Source organism: Geotrypetes seraphini, chromosome 4 (assembly GCF_902459505.1).
Source record: "Geotrypetes seraphini chromosome 4, aGeoSer1.1, whole genome shotgun sequence".
NCBI lineage: Eukaryota > Metazoa > Chordata > Amphibia > Gymnophiona > Dermophiidae > Geotrypetes > Geotrypetes seraphini.
Window position 1 is genome coordinate 40,884,566 of NC_047087.1, and position 14,805 is coordinate 40,899,370.

Sequence of the window (14,805 nt, forward strand, 5' to 3'; positions counted from 1 at the left end):
CCGCTTCTCCAGGGAAAAGAGCTCCAGTTTCTCCAATCTTTCAGCATATGAAAGGTTTTCCATACCTTTTATCAAGCGTGTCACTCTCTTCTGAACCCTCTCGAGTATCGCCATATTCTTCTTTAGGTACGGCGACCAATATTGGACGCAGTACTCCAGATGCGGGCGCACCATCGCCCGATACAACGGCAGGATAACTTTTTATGTTCTGGTTGTAATACCCTTCTTGATTATATCTAGCATTCTATTCGCTTCATTGCCTTGTCCACTATTACCCCCAAGTCCCTTTCTTGGGTACTCTCACTCAATGACAGCCCTCCCATCGTGTAGCTGTACCTCGGGTTTTTGTTTCCTACGTGCAAGACTTTACATTTCTCTACATTAAACTTCATCTGCCATATCGTCGCCCACTCCCCATATCCTGTTATAAAAATTAGTCTCTTAAGCCTGGATTCTATAATCATGCATTGGCATCATTTATAGGATCACGGCTTTGTGGAAGGTAGGCACCGGAAATGTAGACCAGGATTTTCAAAGCTATTATTTCTGGCACCTCCTTTCGTATGAATCGCGCCTACAGAGGCGCTTTACAACACTACTTCCGGCATGGCTAACGCCTACAATGGCATTAGGTGTTGTAAAGCGCCTCTGTAGCTGCTATGCAGGTCATAAGAATAGCATTACTGGGTCAGACCAATGGTCCATCTAGCCCAGTATCCCATCTTCACGGAGGCCAAGCCAAGACACAAGTACCTGGCAAAAACCCAAATAGTAGCAGCATTCCAGAGCTACGATTGTGATGTCATAATGCTACAGTCCAACAGTGCCTAAGAGCCAATCTCATCAGTGATGTCACAATGGCTTGATTGTCCTATAGTTGACTTACATAAGAATAGCCTTACTGGGTCAGACCAATGGTCCATCTAGCCCAGTATCCCATCTTTACAGAGGCCAATCCAAGTCATAAGTACCTGGTAAAAACTCCAATAGCAACAGCATTCCATGCTACTGTCCCACGTCTGTCTCAACAGCAAACTATGGACTTTTCCTCCAGGAATTTGTCCAAACTTTTTTAAAAACTAGCTACATTAACTGCTCTCACCACATCCTCTAGCAACGCGTTCCAGAACTTAACTATTTTCTGAGTGAAAAAATAATTCCTCCTATGGGTTTTAACTTCATCGAGTGTCCCCTAGGCTTTGTAAATCTTGAGGCAGTAAAAAATCGATCCACTTGCACCCATTCAACCCTACACAGGATTTTGCAGACCTCAATCATATCCCCTCGACTACCTCTTTTCCAAGTTGAAGAGTTCCATCCCCTTTATCATCTTGGCCACTCTTCTTTGACCAGAACTGAACGCAAAACTCAAGGTGAGGTTGCACCACTGGGCGATACAGAGGCATTATAACATTCTTAGTCTTATTAACCATCCCTTTTCTAATAATTCCGAGCAGCCTATTTGCCTTCTTGGCCGCCGCCGCACAGGTGTCATTTTTCTAGGCGTCGATAGGTGCCTACCCTTTTTAAAACTTTTTAAAGAATGTTTTCCACTTAGGTGCCAGTAGGATGCCAACTGGTACCTAACTTAAGGTGCTGTTTATAGAATATGGGCCTTAAAGACTAAAATTGAGGGCTGCGTTTTGATTAAAATTTTAATCTTGATTAAACAGGCAATTAGGGTATGTTATTTATATACCCCCCCCCTTTTTTATTTTTTTAAATCAAGCCACACTACTGAGCAGCATGAGCTAAATACTGAGCCATACTTTGGGCAGCTCAGCATATAGCTCAAGGGGGATGGGAGTAATTTTGGGAATAATTTTGTGCCACTGCAGCTCAACTTAACCCTCCAATGCCCAGAGTCACAAGGAACTGCAGTGGGGGACAAATAAATGAATAATATATCTTTAATCATGCAATTAATTGCAATTACAATTTTTTATCAAAACGCAACACTAAAAAATGTAAAGAATAAAGTTATAAGAACATAAGATTTGCCGCTGCTGGGTCAGACCAGTGTCCATCATCGTCCCAGCAGTTTGCTCCCACGGCGGCCCCTAGGTCCAAGACCAGCACCCTAACTGAGACTAGCCTATCTGCATACGTTCTGGCTCAGCAGGAACTTGTCTAACTTTGTCATGAATCCCCGGAGGGTGTTTTCCCCTATAACAGCCTCTGGAAGAGCGTTCCAGTTTCCCACCACTCTCTGGGTGAAGAAGAACTTCCTTTCGTTTGTCCGGAATATATCCCCTTTTAACTTTAGAGAGTGCCCTCTCGTTCTCTCTACCTTGGAGAGGGTGAACAACTTGTCTTTATCTAGTAAGTGTATTCTCTTCATTATCTTGAATGTTTCGATCATGTCCCCTCTCAGTCTCCTCTCTTCAAGGGAGAAGAGGAGTTTCTCTAATCTCTCACTGTACGGCAACTCCTCCAGCCCCTAAACCATTTTAGTCGCTCTTCTCTGGACTCTTTCGAGTAGTACTGTGTCCTTCTTCATGTGCGGCGACCAGTGCTGGACGCAGTATTCCAGGTGAGGGCATGACCCTGGGCAAGTCACTTAATCCTCCATTGCTCCTGGTACAAAATAAGTACCTGTATATATGTAAACTGCTTTGAATGTATAACCATAAGAACATAAGAATTGCCACTGCTGAGTCAGACCAGTGGTCCATCATGCCCAGCAGTCTGCTCACGCGGCGGCCCTCTAGTCTAAGACCAGCACCCTAACTGAGACTAGCCCTACCAGCGCACGTTCTTGTTCAGCAGCAACTTGTCTAACTTTGTCTTGAATCCCTGGAGGGTGTTTTCCCCTATAACAGACTCCGGAAGAACGTTCCAGTTTTCCACCACTCTCTGGGTGAAGAAGAACTTCCTTACGTTCGTATGGAATCTATCCCCTTTCAACTTTAGAGAGTGTCCTCTTGTTCTCTCTAACTTGGAGAGGGTGAACAGTCTGTCTTTCTCTACTAAGTCTATTCCCTTCAGTATTTTGAATGTTTCGATCATGTCCCCTCTCAATCTCCTCTGTTTGAGGGAGAAGAGGCCCAGTTTCTGTAATCTTTCGCTGTACAGCAGCTCCTCCAGCCCCTTAACCATCTTAGGTATACAAGCTCTGTTCCCTTTCCCAATTAAGCATTTTAATTCATAATTAACACTTTAGACCAGTGTATCGCAAACCGTGTACCGCGGCACACCAGTGTGCATCCTGAGATTTCAGGTGTGCCACGACACACTGGCGAGGAGGAGAGTCATCCACCCCGGCTGACTGCCTATAGGACGTGCCCCACTGTGAGAGGCATGGCCAATAGGAAGTCAGCTGGTGCAGATGACTCTCCTCCTGGCCGGCCTCTCTCCTCCTCTCCCTGCACCTCTCGGATCCCTCCACCGAAGCGGGTCACGGTCAGATGGACCTCTGCGCATACGCAGCCAAATGATGAGATGATGTCACGCATATGCATGACATCATTGCGTCAACGTCCACACACTTCTGGGTGCCTTCTGGCCGGGGCACTGGATTTAGTGTGCCGCTGGCTAGAAAGTTTGCGAGACACTGCTTTAGACAATAACTCTGTTTTCTTTTCCCCCCAGGAATCAACTGAACTATATAACGGAAGAACTTAAGAACCCATACAGGTAGGAAGTCCAGCAAACAAATCAAGTGATCTGCTATTTCTCATTTAATGCCCTAGCCCCCTTTCCCCAGCCTTAATATCATTTTCCTACCCTATAATACACATCAGCTTCCTTGTCTCTCTCTCTCCCTCCCCCTCAAACCAGCATCTCTTCTCGCTCATCCCTTTTCCTCCCTCCAAAATGGTCTGTTATCTTTCCTCTTCTCTTTTCTTCCCCTCCCCTCCTAGTCCAGCATCTCCACTTCTTACAACTCCCCCATAGTCTGCCTCTCTTTTCAGGCCTTTCTGTTGCTGCTACAGTGTCGGTGCCAAAATGAAAAGTGATAAGCCAGGGAACCTCTCATTCAAGCACACTGCAAATCCGTTAGCTTCTACCCCTCTTGATACACACTTCCTGTTTCTGTGTGGATTAACCCAGCAGAGATTTATGGTATGCTTTTGTTTTTGGTGCTGGCATTGTCATGGTGACAGAAAGATGATCCAAAAAAAGAAATTAGCCTACTCTATTAGAGAGGGATCACAACTCATAAACTGAAAAAAAAAAGAGACCTGCTCTCGATTCTTAGAACTATCTTGAACCCATGGCCTTTCAAGGTTGCACTGCATAATTTATATTGTTTAAGCCCACTGTTGAATTCTAGATATTAAATTTGTAAGTATGTAGTTGGGGTTGTTCAATCAGTTTATGGGAACGTTTTTTGACAAAAGCCACAAGTTCACCAGGGCTTATCAAGTATAAAGCACCCTAGAATGCATCTCAAGGTCACCCACAAACATCATACTGTACCATCCCATAGCGAAGAAAACTTTTTATATATACTGTATATATGTAAAATTATGTTGAAAACTTCTAATAAATATTAATTCAGAAGTGCAAAAGTTGATAATAATAAAGTGCCCAAAGTGTCAAGCACAAAATCGCATCGTTCAAGAATTCAAAAAACACAATTAAGTGTGAGATCACTATTTAATGAGCCTCGTGATAGCAGAGAGTCACATTCATCCAATTAACTATAACTGCCATCTAGAAAGACTTATCTCTGAGACTGCCAACATCCATCTGGTAGAAAAGTCTGTTATCAGGGAGTGCCAGCTGATTGACCTACAGAGCCCTGTTTTGTGTTCTTCATCACCACCGAATGTTGAATCAAATGCGGCTCGTACTAAAGTGAAATTGAGTGTCCATAAATACTCAGGAGAGCTCCATATGGCCCCGCCTACCAGCTGATCCAGTTCAAAGAAAGAAGAAGAAAGTGTAGGACACTGGGCCCCTTCTTCCGACCCATCAATCTGCAATGAAAGAAAGGGGCAGAGTGTCACATCTGTCTTTATCAGATTATCATTTGTTGGAACCTCCCGGAGCTCCTTGGGAGGTGAATGGACAGCCCTCTCATTCAATCCAAATTGCTGGAGAGGAGCAGCATTTGATTCAACATTCGGTGAGAGGTGTCCCTGATAGTGCTGCCCAATTCAGGAAAAAAAAATTTTGATTCGAATCAGCCTATTGAATTGATTTTTTTTTATTTGATTTGATTTTCCTGCCCAATCGGATGTTTCCGGTGCTATAGCAATTCCTGCAACTGCTGTCGTCCTCAGCAGCACGTTTCCTCTGCCACGATCCTGACCCTAAAGTCAGAGGAGGGGAGGGGCCATGGCAGAGAGAACGTGCCGCTGCGGACGACAGGCAGCTGCAGGGATCTCTATAGCACGGGCGACCCTGCAGGTTGCCGTATTAAGGTAAGAGTGGGGAAGCTGGGGGAATGTGCAGGCCTTTCCGACTCTCCCTCCCCCCTCAAACATGAGTGGCAGCAGATGGCCAGCAAGAGGCAGCGCTGCTGCTTTTGCTTTAGGAAGGCAAGGGGGAAAGAGTTGGTCATCGAATCGGATGGCTGATTTAAAAAAAAAAAAAATTGAACTGATTCGAATAGGTGAATCGATCTGAATCGTGAATCAGGCAGCACTAGTCCATGAGGCTCCAAAAGGTCCTTTCCTAGGAATTTTTGACTTGGATGTATTTTTGGACGAGAATGGGGTATAAAGATAAACGACTTAGTGGTCTGGGCTATCAAACAGCTGGACGTACAGTTAGATGACTCTCGAAAAACAAAACATTTTGGACGTATTTTTCAAGAATGGACTTTAGACCCTGCTGACTTTGGGCGACTAGCGACTTAGGCCCAAAACGGACTTAGACATTTCTTTCAATTATGCCCCTCTCTGTGTATTGGTTTTTAATATTTTACATGGCCTAGCTCCTTCTTATTTGCTGGATTTAATGATTGGTAGACAGGGTCATATACAACAAAATCAATTCTGTTTACAATTTCCATCGCCTAAACCAATTATGCTATTCCGTCAACTTAGTGCTTCTTTTAGTTTAACTGGGTTTGTTTTATTGTGATCTACTTGGAACTCATAAAGGCTATGCTGGAATATAAAAAGCTTTGTAATGTAATGTATGAGGGTTGAAACACTCAAAAACAATTGAACTACTATATACTGATGGTTAGTTTGTGTTTTCTTTACTTTTGTTCAATAAAATTGTTTCAAACGAAAATCTGAATTGCTTTAAGAGTTAAAGGTCTCCCAATTGTCATCTGTATTGGAACAGGAGCTGTGGAAAGAGTAAACAGATGTACTACTGACCTCATATTTATATCTATATTTTTAGAAATCTACCACTGGCTATAATAATTGGAATTCCTTTGGTAACGGTCTGCTACGTTCTGATCAATGTTGCATACTTTACTGTAATGACCCCGACAGAGCTTCTCCAGTCACCAGCTGTTGCTGTGGTAAGTGAATTTTTAACATTTATTCAAACCTTTACTAAGATGGTGTTGCAGAGCTTTCTAAAATTGATTTGTTCTTAATTTTGAATAAAAGTCATTGCAACTAAGTTAGGTTGAACTGTACCCTCGTGGATATTTACAGCAATTTCTAAATCTGTGTATTCCCTTAAGACTTAAGTGTTTTTAAAGTTGATTTTCCTCTGTATTCCGAAGTTGCTGAATGAGTACCTATTATTGAAAAATGTAGTAAATCTTGCCACAGAACTTAAATTCATGTAAAATAGGCTAAAAAAGTTGACTTCTTAAAAAATCCTTATCTTAAAAAAAAAAAAAAGTTAAATTTCTTTGATACCAGAGAGAATACATACACTGTAGGGTTAATTTTATGTGTAAAAATAAGTATGGGATAATGCTTAACCGATGAAGTTACAGGTAAATACTTTTAAAACCAATAGGAGGAAATATGTTTTCATTCAGAAAATAGTTAAGCTCTGGAACGCATTGCCAGAGGTTGTGGTAAAAGACGATAGCGTGGCTGGTTTTAAGAAAGGTATGGACAATTTCCTGGAGAAAAAGTCCATAGTCTGTTATTGAGAAAGACATGGGGAAGTCACTGCTTGCCCTGGATCGGTAGCATGGAATGTTGCTACTCTTTGGGGTTTTGGCCAGGTACTACTGACCTGGATTGGCCACTGTGAGGATGGGCTGCTGGACTTGATGGACCATTGGTCTGACCCAGTAAGGTTATTCTTATGTTCTTATGTTCTCTCAATCATTTTGAAAAGTTAGCTCCTATGGCTGTAGTTGCTTGAGCATCCCCAGTATTGAGCAAATAGTTCAGTCTGAACATAAGAACATAAGAACATATTTTATATGCCTCTCTCAAGGAGATATGCATCTAGTTTGCTTTTGAAGCCTAGGACTGTCGATTCTGCAATAATCTCCCCTGGGAGAGTATTCCAGATGCCAACCACTCTCTGTGTGAAGCAGAACTTTCTGACATTAGTCCTGAACTTGTCCCCCCTTAGCTTCATTTCATGTCCTCTTGTCCGTGTCAAATTGGACAATGTAAATAATCTTCTCTGTTCTATTTTGTCGATTCCTTTCAGTATTTTGAAGGTCTCGATCATATCCCCACGCAGTCTCCTTTTCTCAAGGGAGAACAATCCCAGTGTTTTAAGTCGATCCTCATATACCAGTTTCTCCATACCCTTCACTAGTTTGGTTGCTCGTTTCTGCACCCTCTCCAGCAGTTTTATATCCTTCTTTAGGTAGGGAGACCAATGTTGGACGCAGTATTCCAAGTGGGGTCTGACCATTGCCCTATAAAGCGGCATTATAACTTTCTCCGATCTACTCGAGATTCCTTTCTTTATCATGCCCAACATTCTATTTGCCTTCTTTGCCGCTGCCGCGCATTGTGCTGACGGCTTCAGGGTCCTATCTATCAGTACACCCAGATCCCTTTCTTGTACACTTTTTCCCAGACTTGCACCTGACATTCTGTACTCGTATTCCTTATTCTTACTGCCTAAATGCATTACCTTGCATTTCTCCACGTTGAACTTCATCTGCCATTTCTCCGCCCATTTTTCTAACCGACACAAATCGCTTTGGAGTTCCTCACTATCCTCCTGCGATCTGATTGCCCGGCAGAGTTTTGTGTCATCTGCAAACTTGATGATCTCACTGGATGTTCCGTTTTCCAAGTCATTGATATAAATATTAAAAAGGATCGGTCCAAGTACTGAGCCCTGGGGTACACCACTAGTCACTATCTCCCAGTCGGAGAACTTCCCACTAATGCCCACTCTCTGCTTCCTGTTATCCAGCCATTTGCCTATCCATCTTTGTATATCTCCCTCTATGCCATGGCTTTGTAGTTTCCTGAGAAGTCTTTCGTGTGGAACTTTGTCGAACGCTTTCTGGAAGTCCAAGTATATTATGTCCACCGGCTTTCCACTATCAATTTGCTCGTTCACGGTCTCAAAGAATTGGAGTAAATTCGTCAAACACGATTTCCCTTTCCTGAATCCATGTTGACTGGGTTTCATCAAGTTGTGTGTGTCCAAGTGCTGAACTATGCTATCCTTGATCAGTGATTCAATCATCTTGCCTGGGACAAGTCTGTCCAAGGAGGTGTGATTTATGATGGATTAATACCCCCAATCATTCTGAAAAGTTGGCTCCTCTGAATTTAGATGATAGGCGCCTACTGTATATGTTCAATCCTCTGAAGAATTTTTGTAGCAAAGACACAGCTCAATGTGTACAAAAAGACCTTTGACGGCTGGAATATTAATCTTTGGCTATACTGTAGTTTTCAAACCTCTGCACATCAGAAATGCATCTTTACAGTGACCACTTTTCTTCAGCCATGTATTAATCATTTTCCTCCTAGACCTTTGGAGATCGTGTTCTCTACCCTGCTGCCTGGATAGTCCCTCTTTTTGTGGCATTTTCTACAATTGGAGCAGCGAATGGAAGCTGTTTCACAGCTGGCAGGTACTTTTTGCAGATCATGCAGTGCAATGTTTGGCTTATTATTCTACTACTTAAAAGGTTAAGCAAGATATTTGTCCACCTACGTAATTATACATAAATGTTCTTTCTTTCCGGGAAAGACAAAGTTGGCACATTTATTGTTTTGAAAATTGTGTCTTATGGCATGAAAATATATTTTACAATCATGGACACAGGAGTCTCCTCCAGCGTTTTGGCACTGGAGAAATCAAATTAATTTATTGGTTAGTTGGGAGGTAAGGGAGGGTCGGTGTTCTCTTAAACGTAAGAAACCTTTTCTGCAGATTAACCATTTCTAAAGTCCTTGTCCTGGGGAGAGGGGGGGACAGTTTACTTTTGAACACACTGTAGATGGTTTGTAGTTACTTTGGAGGTTTCCTGCTAGGTGCTGAATTGGCCATCTCTGGAACCATGTTGTGCACAAGGGATGGGGGGGGGGGGGGTGAGACAGCTGATTGTTGAGATGATTTGACTATCTGCTCTGCTCACTGGTTAAAGGGATGGAGGGGAGGATTGGTTGGTTTGGGGGATTGGATGGATAATTCATTGTTCCTATGAAGTTATAGGCTTGGATATAAGTGTTAGACACTGGAAAACCCAATAAAAAATGTTTAAACATATATGGCCTCTTTTACAAAGCCGCGCTAATGGCCCCGATGCCCATAGAGATTTAAAGGGCTTTGGGGCTGTGCCCGCGCGTCTTTGTAAAAGAGGCCGATAATGTTCTTATAGTCTGTGAATTTGGCATCAGCAAACTTTGTTGTTTACTCTGTAGGATAGAAATGAATTGGCCACTGAAGTTTTTCATAGCTGTTGAATAGCCATTGCAGGTTTCCAAGTTACAGTGGACTGGCTTAGTTGAGCAGCAGAACAGAAAAGCAGATGAATAAGTCTGGAAATGTGTGATTTATTAAAACAAATACCTGATGTGGCCACGTTTCGCCCAAAGGCTGTGTCAGTAAACGCTGCACACTGTTAAAGGAAAACATTTTTTGCACATACTCTGTTCCACACTTTGTTTTATGATCTATGGTTTTGTTATCCACCATTAGCCTCAGGTAGTTATTGATGCATGTTTATGAATAATAATAATAATTTATTCCTTATATACCGCTATACCGTGAAGTTTGAAGCGGTTTACAATAAAGATACATTTAGTCAGTACATGGGATGCAAGTGGTTTACATTAAAGATATATTTTGTCAGTACATGGGATGCAAGTGGGTATTATTTGATTGAATGATTTGTGATTAAGGGGTCCTTTTACAAAGGTGCAGTAGCGGTTTAATGTGCAGAATACCGCATGTTAAACCGCCTGCCGCGCTAGTACCTAACACCTCCATTGACGAGGCGTTAGGATTTTAGGCTGCCGCGGGGGTTTAGCGCGTGATGTAATATCCTTGATAAAAGGAGCCCTAAATGTCTTGTATGTTCTCAGTTTTATAATTTATGATCTTAATTCAATTATATTTTTGTACTGCGGTTTTAACCCCTGACGCAGCCTTTCTGTAAAATGGGGCCACGTTGGGTATTTAATAATGGCACATTTCCAGATTTGTTGGCTTTTCTGTTCTGCCGCTCTACCTATTTGCAGATCATTGCCCCTCTCTCTGTTTACCTGGGACCTGATTTATTTTGCACTCTTAATAACGTGTGACCACTAACTGAGCTCTAAGCTCCATCATTAAATCAGGAAAAGAAAAAACTTGATGGGCTTTGGTTTCTTATTTTCCATGACGTTCAGATTACTCCATTTATGAATGTGAGATAAATATGCCTTTTAGTAACAGCAATTGTAAAAGAGTGCATTGTATTCAACTCATTTGCTATGGACAAGATGGTTCATAATAAGTGCTGTCTTTCATCAGGTTAGTATATGTGGCAGGCCGTGAGGGCCATATGCTAAAGCTGTTGTCCTATGTTAGCATCAAACGATTAACACCGGCACCTGCTATCATCTTTTTAGTAAGTATTTATTCAAAACTGTTTACATGTTCTAAAACTATGATTTTTTTTAGTTTTTAGGTTGTCAAACATTTTTATATGCTTCTATTTATAGCTGCATATTATGTATATTAGAAACATTTGGTTAATTTTGACTCTTGAACTCATGAAAAAGTGAAGCCACTGTGAAAAGGTGTACACAAGGACAGTGGATTTGAATTTTGCTCACATCTTTCTCAGTAGTAGTTCAAGGCCAGTTACATTCAGGGTAGCCCAAGTATTTTTCCCTATCTCCAGAGGGCTTACAATCTAATTTTATGCCCGAGGCAATGAAGTGATTAGCCCAAAACCACAAGGAACAACAGTGGGATTTGAATCAGGCACCCCAGGTTAAGCAAAAGTTTTTGAACCTTTTAGGAAGGTATTTTGGTAGTTAGTTCCTATTCTAAACCTTTATGAGGTAAACATAACCCTACTGAATCTGGAAGAGATCAACTGGCTATGTCACTCAAAGTCCAAATGATGAAGTTGCAGCTGTCTTATTTTGGTCACACCATCAGAAGAGAAAGATCATTGGAAAAGGATATCATGTTTGGGAAGATAGAAGGAACCAGGTGAAAGGGGTGACCTGCAACCAGATGCTGAAAACAACCATGGGGATGACACTGAAGGACCTTACCAGACTAACACAAATCCATTTCATTTTAGATCTGTAATTCATCTCTAGTACTCGAACATGAGTCAATGGTGCCTAACTACTGAATAAGTAACTTAGGCCCCCTTTTACTAAACCATGCTAGTGGTTTTAGTACCAGGAGCTGCGCTGAATACCCCACGCTGCTCCTGACGCTTATAGGAACTCTATGGGCGTAGGGAGCAGCACACAGCATTCAGCGTGGCTCCTGGTGCTAAAAAACACTAGCACGGTTTAGTAAAAAGGGGGGGGGGTTTAAAAGAGATATACATTATTCAAAGATCAATAAGTATCCACATATGAAATCTCCATTAATTTATGGCATCTCATTGAATAGCAATAAATTTTGATCAGTCTTTTATTTCATTCCTTAATGACTTTTTGGCCTCTTTTCCATACAGAACCTTGACATTTGAGGCTTTTTTTTTTTTTTTTTAAATAAAAAGCTCGCTTCAGGTCTTGCCACAAAATTTCAATAAGGTTTAGATCAGAGCTTTGATTTGGTTAATCAAAAACACAATCTCTTTGGCCATTCTCGTATTTTCACTTAAAATAGACAGGTTTGTTGATGACCCACTTTTAGCTCAGATTTAATCCACAGATGGATGGCCTTATAAAGCAGAATTCATGGTTCCATCAGTGAAGGCACATTGTTCAGGTTCTGAATCAGCAAAACTGTCCCACACCATGATACATCCACCATCATGCTTTTACAATCTGAATGAGGTTTACTTTAGTAGGTAGTATTTATTTTTCCAAACAAAAGGTAGCTGTAAAGTTCAATTTTTGATTCATTTGTCTAGAGAACATTTTACCAGAAATCTAGTGGGTAATCTAGATGCTCTTTGACACAACGGTAATTTCGTCCTGTCTTTTCATGAGCGATCTGGATTGGCTACTATTGGAAACAGGATACTGGGCTTGGAGCTTTGGTCTAATCTAGGGTTGCCCTACTTAAGGATGGGAACACTTGGGCAGATGGCCCTACCCCATTTTACCTCCAGCCCTGCCCCACCCCACCCTCAATAAATCTCATCTCTTTTTTTGCCAACCTCCAGGCCACATCTGGAGGGCCTCCATCATGCGAGGATGTTGTGTGATGTCATCCACAAATATGCTTGTTGAAGGCCCTCTAGACATGGCTGGAGCTCTAGGCTTTGTAAAACCCAGACATACTTCCAGGTTTTTGGAAAATATGTCTGGGAACACGGCCAGTCCTCTTAAAAAAAAAAAAAAAAGTACATGTCCGGGTTTCCCAGACATCTAGTAACCCTAGTCTAATCCAGAATAGTAATTTTTATGAACCTAGTAGTATTCTTAGCTTTCTCCTTGTAGTTTGACCCATAAATTTTCATCAGCCACAGTGAAAAAACTGCACATCTATAGATATTATTCTGGAATTCCTTGTAACTTCATGGATGATATTCTGGTTGGCTGTTAGGGGAGGATTACAGCTCCCAAGTCACTGTGGACTAATAATGGATGGAATGAGTCTCAAGTGTTTAGAAATGGTCTTGTCTCCCTGAACAAACAGATGTACATTATCTACTCTTTTACACAGGTCAGCCTCTGACTTTTGCCCCTAGCTTCATGGGTTCCCTTTCATGTTTATGGTGAAGAACAAACACATAACCTTTTGAATCCATATAGAGGCAGGATGACCAAACTCAGTCCTGCAGATTTTCTCTGCAGGGTAGTCCGCTACTCAATTATTTATTATACAGTATATTTATTTGTATTTATTAATCACTTTTATAAAGAGATTCACCCAAGGTGGTGGACAGCAAGTACTATACATAAAACTTACAATTTTGTTAACATAACAGTAAAATGACCAAATATAGACAAAATACAATAAATGAGGTAAATTCTCAATCAGCAAATTTAAACTTAATAATAGGACTATCATGAAAGTTGTGGTTTTTTTTAAATTCTTTATTCATTTTAACAACTTACAACAAGTGTAATCGGAAATAACATTTAAACTTACAAACATCACTTGAATTTCTGTTACAATCATTTTAAATTTAAATTATGGATTCTGTAACTTGAAGGCTGAGTGAATGACTGGTTAATAGCTGAGCTCCCATGAAAGTTTAAAAAAAATATATGCATATTTAAAAGCACTGAAATTCAAATAGCAGAGATAATATTTATGAAACACCTAATAAGCACTCATTAGAACATTCCAGTAACGCTGCTATGTATGTTTAATTCTATTGTGCATGTTTTACTGTACCTCACACAGAATTGTTGGATGTTGTAACACATTTTAAATAAATAATGCTTTTCTACAATACAGCTTACTCGTATCATATAGCCAAAGGGCCAAGTGCAGATATTAGATGGGGACAAATGGATGGTTCAGAGACCTTTGGGATAAACAGATGGGTGGATAAACTCAAGGCAAGTTCTTGTAGTTAAACAAGATATAAGGAACTGGTCTGTTACAGTGTGTGTAGCAAACTAGTCCAGGTGCAGAATGAGGGTATAGACAAGTCACCCAATGAATTAAAGACTTGGGAGAAGAGCCAGGCTTTTACCGGCTTCCTGAAGTAGAGGTATTCTCAAGTTATAGACGTAGCCCCTCTGGGACTACATTCCAATGTGCGGAGACTACTCCTGAGAAGGCTCGCTGGCTGGTATCACATTGTATTATTTCTTTTGATGAAGGTACAGATAGTGATGCTCCTTGAGAAGACCTGAGTTCTCAAAGGTGTGTAAAGGGATTATTCTTGCCCATTTTTTTCTGAGTACATTGAAAATTTTAACACCTGATTCCAATTAGCCAATTAAAAGGAAAGGGATGGGATTTGGCATGCCGCCTTTCTGTGCTTACAGTCAAAGTGGTTTGTACGTTATACACAAGTACTTATTTAGTAGCTGGGGTAATAGATGGTTAAGTGACTTGCCCAGACACCTGGTTCCCTAGTTCTAGGACTACTATAACCTGGGGGGTTTACATATGAGAGAGACTGGGTGAAGGCTAGGGGATACATAGAGTGTGAGAGAGAAAAAGTGGTACATGAGAGACGTCTGGTTGAAGTCTGGAGAGGGGACAATGCATTGTCGTATTTTGCCACTATTTGACTGAATATGCATCAAAATGATGAATTTTGGCCTTTTGGTACAAAATAGAAAATGTGGCCCTTGATAGAAAAAGGTTGGACAAGCCTGGGTTAGATACTGAAATATCTTGAAACAGACTGCAGGTTCT

The 14,805-nt window shown here is 41.2% G+C and overlaps 1 protein-coding gene across 1 annotated transcript in view; it reads left to right on the forward strand.

Moving 5' to 3' along the window:
• The window catches only part of SLC7A9 (solute carrier family 7 member 9), a 39,379-nt gene that overhangs the window by 11,690 nt on the left and 12,884 nt on the right, over positions 1-14,805 (forward strand). Inside the window, exons 6-9 of the mRNA XM_033940394.1 lie at positions 3,592-3,636; positions 6,307-6,430; positions 8,829-8,932; positions 10,819-10,915. Coding sequence (XP_033796285.1) covers positions 3,592-3,636; positions 6,307-6,430; positions 8,829-8,932; positions 10,819-10,915 — 370 coding nt within the window. The remainder of the gene's footprint in view (positions 1-3,591; positions 3,637-6,306; positions 6,431-8,828; positions 8,933-10,818; positions 10,916-14,805) is intronic.